This window comes from Pygoscelis adeliae, unplaced genomic scaffold, assembly GCF_000699105.1.
Source record: "Pygoscelis adeliae isolate BGI_AS28 unplaced genomic scaffold, ASM69910v1 Scaffold282, whole genome shotgun sequence".
In the NCBI taxonomy this organism is placed as follows: domain Eukaryota; kingdom Metazoa; phylum Chordata; class Aves; order Sphenisciformes; family Spheniscidae; genus Pygoscelis; species Pygoscelis adeliae.
Genome location: NW_008824352.1, coordinates 2497440 through 2503429, shown reverse-complemented (window position 1 = coordinate 2503429; position 5990 = coordinate 2497440). Strand labels below are relative to the sequence as shown.

Sequence of the window (5990 nt, the reverse complement as noted above, 5' to 3'; positions counted from 1 at the left end):
GTCCTGGCTGTGCCCCCTCCCAGCTTCTCGCTGGCAGGGCAAGAGAAGCTGAAAAGTCCTTGACTAGTGTAAGCACTACTTAGCAACAACCAAAACATTGGTGTGTTATCAACATTATTCTCATGCTAAATCCAAAACACAGCACTGTACCAGCTACTAGGAAGAAAATTAACTCTATCCCAGCCGAAACCAGGACAAGGCGAGATTAACTCGTGGCAAGGGTGTAGACAGTGACAAAGCCTTGCCTTCAGATATTCTTGGCTAAGGATGTGGTATAAAAACAATACTGGATAATAAACAGAACTGTGCAGGTTGGGCCATCCCAGACCCCTAACGTTTCTGTACAACCTGGCTTTGCTGAAGACCATTGCCTTCCCTGCTATTTGTGATGTTATGACCTTAAGGACATTCCTTCTGAGGAAGGGAAGTCAAACTGGACAGCCTTACTGTAGTGTGATTCATCATCTGCCCACATCCCAGAGGCCCCATCCATGTATATATGATGATGCATACATTTCCTCTCCGGATAAGAGTGAAGATCTGCTTGGCATTCTTGGAGTCCAGTTGCTCCATAAATATAATGAAGCTCTTCAGTGGGGATAGAAAGCCATTTCTGTGTATTAAGTAACTGAAAACAGTGTTGATTTCAATTGAATGATGTCCCTCCTGAGGACGAATTGTTCTCTTGTGCACAAGTCTCCCTGTTTTCCTGGTAGGCAGCTCACTTTCCCAGCTCCAGGAGGCCCTTTAACACAAGACAGCTGAGTTCTTTCCTAAATATCAACAGATGCCTCCTCTAATTAGAGGAGGTTTAGACAAGGAAGTTTGTTTATGAAGTTAGATATGTACACTCACAGCTACTTTTGTCTGTAGCAGAATCGGAGTCCTTACATCTGGCTACCAGCTCAACATCCTCATTATTGCCTTTTTTTTAAATCAGTAAAGAGGAGAAAGAGGACTGAGTTTAGCAGAAGATTGAGTTATTTTGTATCATTACTGGATTTTTCTCTTCAGACTTTGCGAAAGAGTCTTAGGCACTTCTGTGTTTGTGCATGTGATTTTTATGTGCATTTATGCGTGACTGGCCTATACAGTCTCTGGTGAAGGCTTTTCTGCCAGGGTAGCTCGCCATTTCCACGCTGTGGAAACATTGCCCACCCTCTGCCAAGAAGGTAGAGGCTCTGATTCCCCTGGAATATTTTGTATGGGCCCTGTGCATTTGGCACAGGAATTGCCCAGTGCTCGGCTGTGGGATAACAGGGTCTAAGAAAACCAGTGAAACCTGGTTGTGGCTTTCATGTTTTCAGGATCCTGGTGTCAGTGCACAGCAGTTGTGCTTGCTGAGAGGTGGTGCAGCAGAAACAGCATGTCTGTGAGTGTGTACCTTGCAAGAAGGCAAATGTTTGCTATGCGGAAGGCTTGCTTATTAACTGTCTTGCTCCATGTGTCTTGCTGTTTAGCTTCTGCTGAGCTGTTTGCATACAAAGTTTGTCTGTGTCCCTCTCCTTTCAGACTTTGGTTGTGCAGGGGAGGCCCATGTGCAATGGCTGCTTAGAAATGGCATGCTGATCTGGGTGTTACTGATTGCTATTTGTCTTCTTCCTTCCCCAGGAAAGTGGAGGACTTGCAGTTCCGTGTGGAGGAAGAATCCATCACGAAGGGGGATCTGGAGGTAATTCCTAACACCCCAGTGTGGGATTAAAACCTGAAATTGCATGTGAGGCCTCACCTGAGTAATTTCTGCCACCTTTTTCTCAACTCTAAACAATACATTATCTTTATTGATGGCTTTGGACCTGCTGCGAACAGTGTGGTATAAACTGTGAAGATTGTTCTTTGGTATGTTGCCCAATGACTAATAACTCTGGGAGCTGCCTAGAATTAATCACATGCAGCCAGCCTGGCTTTAAATGTTGCCATGAGTTTCCAAGCCATGCTAAAATCTGACTGTATCTGAATGCATTTCAACATATGTTTTTCCACTGTAGAAATGATTTGACTGCTCAGTCACTGTCCCTGCAGTGTCCTGTTATTAGCAGCTAATTGGCACGCACAATCTCCCAGTTGGATGCTATTCTTTTCCAGCCGAAATGCCGTGTATCGTTTGACCTGCAGTTCCCTCGTGTGGACTCCTCTGCCCACGAGAGTGGGGTTTGACACTAGGATACCCTTTCATTTGGAAGGGCTGTTGCTCAGAGCGATGCTGTTGCAGTGAATATTGTGCAAACTGGAAGTGGTGTTGGGAGCTTGCCCTTGAGTGGGAGGCTTTTCTGTGGGGGCAAAAAAAGGAAAAGAAAATATTTCTGTGAAAGCAAGGCGCTCTGCTCTACATGTGTAAATCGGGACTTCCCCTTATCTTTAGCTAGACTCTAGGTTAGTAACAGCCAGAAATGTCAATGGACCTGCTCCTGTGCTTCACTGTCAGCCATATCAATAAAAGTCCAGGAAAATGGGAAAACTGGGCAATGGAGTATGTTGCTATGGCTTTGACCCTCTTGGCATAAACCTTTCCCCTTTATCCAGAAGCTGAAGCAGAGTAATGTGTTTGACAGGGTGTCAATCAGCAATGCGCTTATAGCAGACCTTTGCTAAAGGACAGCAAGTGCCATTTCTGCCTAGCGTGTGGGTGCAAAATCAGGTTTCTTTTGATTCCTGAGCTTAGATGATAGGTTTCCCCAGTGCTTTAGAGCAGGGTGATTGATCCATCACTCCCTTTGAGAGCAGTGAATTGTCCTTGTGTAAGCTTTAAGCGTTTAAGCCTGGCTGTGGAGTAACGGCAATGGGACCAGGGTTAGCTAGCAGGTATATTTAGATATATTTAAAAAAAAAAAAGCCACCACACCTTACCAAGATGGTAAGCTGCTGTGACGTAAGTGCTCCTATAACTGCAGGTCCCAAACTCAGGATAGATCTGATTTTCATTTGGGCTGGGAAGGAGTTGCTTTGCAATGGGAATGTGGCCAAGCTTCTTGCAGGCTGCCGGGGTCCTGTCCCCACTTCCATGTTCGTCCGTACAGAAGAACAAATAACTTCTTAGGGAAGAGTCGTGGAGCAGCTTGGTTTCCTGCGATCCAGAGAACTGGGATGTTCCCCCGTGGGTCCAACATCAGACAGTCGGACACTGTCAGAGGGCTTTTGCTGTGGTCAGTTTTTACATTCTGTCCTGTCTAATTTGGATGCTCAGACTGAATGATTGACCCACTGGAGTTAATTCTCACCTTCCTGCTTTGTTGTGGAGACAGTTAGGATTTCCAGAAGCAAGTAATTCACTTAAAGAAAAAAAATCTCTCATTGGAAATCAGGGGGATAAGTGCTCCTTCATGTTGCAGTATGTTTCCTGGGAAATGGTTGTCCCTGATACTCTTCATGTAAAATCACCACAAAGTCAACCAGTGGCTGCTAGCACAGCCCTTTGCATCCCTAACTAGACCTCAATTAATCACCCAAATACTAAAAGCAAAACCCAGCAACAGTTGTCTCCCCTCCTCTGGTCTTGTAGTCCTCTTGCGCCAACAGCCCTCTTCTGAGTAATCAGAGGAGAACGTTTATCTTGCACTTAACAGTTAGTAACAGACATGATGGTAAGAAAAGATTATCTCCTCTGTGGTCCCTGGATCTAGGGTTTCTGCTGAAGGCTAGGCTAAATCCCATGGTATTTCTCATAATACCACGTAGTTTTTGAACGAAGCTGGGACTCTCAGGTGTTGAGTGTGGCAAGCAGCATCCCTAGAAGTTCTTTGACCAAAGAAATCAATGTGTCCAAAGCCTGGAGACAGGAGTCCAGGTTTTGTACCTCTGATAAAGGAGGAGAAGCTGCGGATTTAGCCTTGAAATGTAGTTGTTAATTCAACCCATTTTTGGTCCTGGTTGGCAATGCTGATGCTATAGTGCTTTGGAAGGTGAAAAGCAATTGCAGGAAAACAAAACCTTTTAAGAAAGGCTTTTTATGGTGGAAGACTGTGTTGTTATAGGAAATACTAACCTCTTCAAGGAACTGTCTCGTGCTCATCTCCTGGAATCTACCTCATACATTGAACACCAGTGGGAAGTCAGTTTGTAACTTGCAAATAGTAATTTAAGGCTAATAGCAAGAAGCAAGTCTAAGATTCAGACCTGAACTTCCTCAAAGTGCAGGAGAACTTTGGATTTGAGGCTCTGAGTCATACTGGCTAAGCGAACCAATTTGCATAAAATAAGAAATAACACTTGATGCGAATCTTAAGTGAAGCTATATTTAAGGACTGTAAAACAGTTGATCTAACTTTCTTCCCCGATTATTTTTCTCCTCTATTTTCATATGTTTTTCCAGACTTGGAAAATAGCAGGATTGCTTAGACTGGGCAAGCTTGGCTGGGAACTTGAATGTCAACCTCAGGAGACTTGAGAGAGTTTCTGTGGGAGATTCAGAGATTAGTTTTTTAATAGGTCAGCATCTTCAGGTAGCCAATATCTGACATGCTGCCACCAGTTAAGGTAATTCCAAAAGTTTGTGTTGCTGAAGTTTCACTTGGGATTTTGAGCTAGTGTAAAGTGAGGAAAATTCATTAGTGTCAATGTAATAATTACCCCTGTAAATAAAATCAAGCCTGGAGCTCCATCTTGAGATGTGGATCTTTGAGCTTTGCAGAGAGCAGGAGAAGCCACTCAGTACAAAATTAAATTCCTTTATTTTTCTTATTAGGATGCACTCAGCCAACTTTAGCACGTCAGTGATATTATTTGGGGGTTTTGATACTGTTCGGGTTTTTGAGACCACATCTTTTTTCCTCATTCAGGGGTCAAATAGGCTGCATAAAATATGGAGCAGTCTGAATATATCTGGCAGTTGACAGCTTGACCACCTATGAATACATGTATAATGATACCTTTCAAGTCATAAGAGAAAACATGGGTTTTTACAAACTTCAGTTTCCATCGTTTGTACACAGTAAAGCATGTTTGGGTTAGTTGAAGGAAAGGGCAGAAAATCCCTAAAACTGGTTCCAATAGAAAGACGGAAGCAAATAATTATATGGAAAATGAAGGGCAGAAAATGGGGATGAAAAAAAAAGGTTCTGATCAGGTTTGTTTGTTTTTTGGTAGGTCCAGTTTAATTCAAAGGAAAATGTTGGTTTTGTAAGCTAAAAAAAAGGTGAAGGCCAGAGTCTGCATGCATTTTCCCATGTCTCCTCTCCTCTTTTATTTATGGGAAATTTTACATGATATTACAGTGGTCATTGTAGAGTCCTGAGGTTTGTCACCAAGTGCAGCTATATGGTACTTCTGCTTTAAAAGTGAAGGGCACCGAAGCAGTGCCCTGAGTCAATGCTCCTGGATTTGACGAGCGCTTAGTTTACTCATCTGTTTAAAAAACAAAAAAGCAAAAACAGAACCAAAAAATAGTTCTGTTTTGTGTACAAGGCTGTTAGTCTTAGTGTACAAAAATCACTTTGAAATTCATAGCAGCCCTATTCAAACCTAAAGCACTGATTTATATAACAGTTTGGTATCTAAATTTCTTTGATTTGCTTTCAGGGCAGTGTGTTTTTGGTTTTAGCACATACTGTGTACAGTATGACCTGCTTTTTTTCCCCCCCACCTAGTGCAGTGTTCAAGCTGTCTCCGGAGCAAAAAGAGGATGGGAACTTCCAACTCTTTTCAGTCTACCTTGTGATTCTTCTCGAGGAGAGATGCGGAGAACCATTGCAAGGTCTTTGCCTTCTCTTATGTGGTGCAAGGGTCTTGTACTGGCGGTCTGCAGCAGTGGGAGCTTTGCTTTCTAGGAAGCGTCTTCAGTATAGTCTTGATGCAGGAAAACAGCGAAGCAGCTTTCTAATGCAGAGGGATGTTTTCCCACCACAGATTCCATTTTCTTGTGAATAGCCACTACAAGTACCATGTAAAATCCCCTAGTGACCATTTTCTGTTTGGTTGGATTTTTCCTGCTCGTTTGGATCTTTATTCTCCTCCTGTTGTGAACTGCCTTTCCTTGTCTTGTACACTGAAGATCA

The 5990-nt window shown here is 43.1% G+C and overlaps 1 protein-coding gene across 1 annotated transcript in view; it reads left to right on the top strand.

Moving 5' to 3' along the window:
• Positions 1-5990, top strand: part of CLIP2 (CAP-GLY domain containing linker protein 2) — a 63702-nt gene that overhangs the window by 44234 nt on the left and 13478 nt on the right. Inside the window, exon 7 of the mRNA XM_009319280.1 lies at positions 1612-1672. Within this exon, the coding sequence (XP_009317555.1) occupies positions 1612-1672 (61 nt within the window). The remainder of the gene's footprint in view (positions 1-1611; positions 1673-5990) is intronic.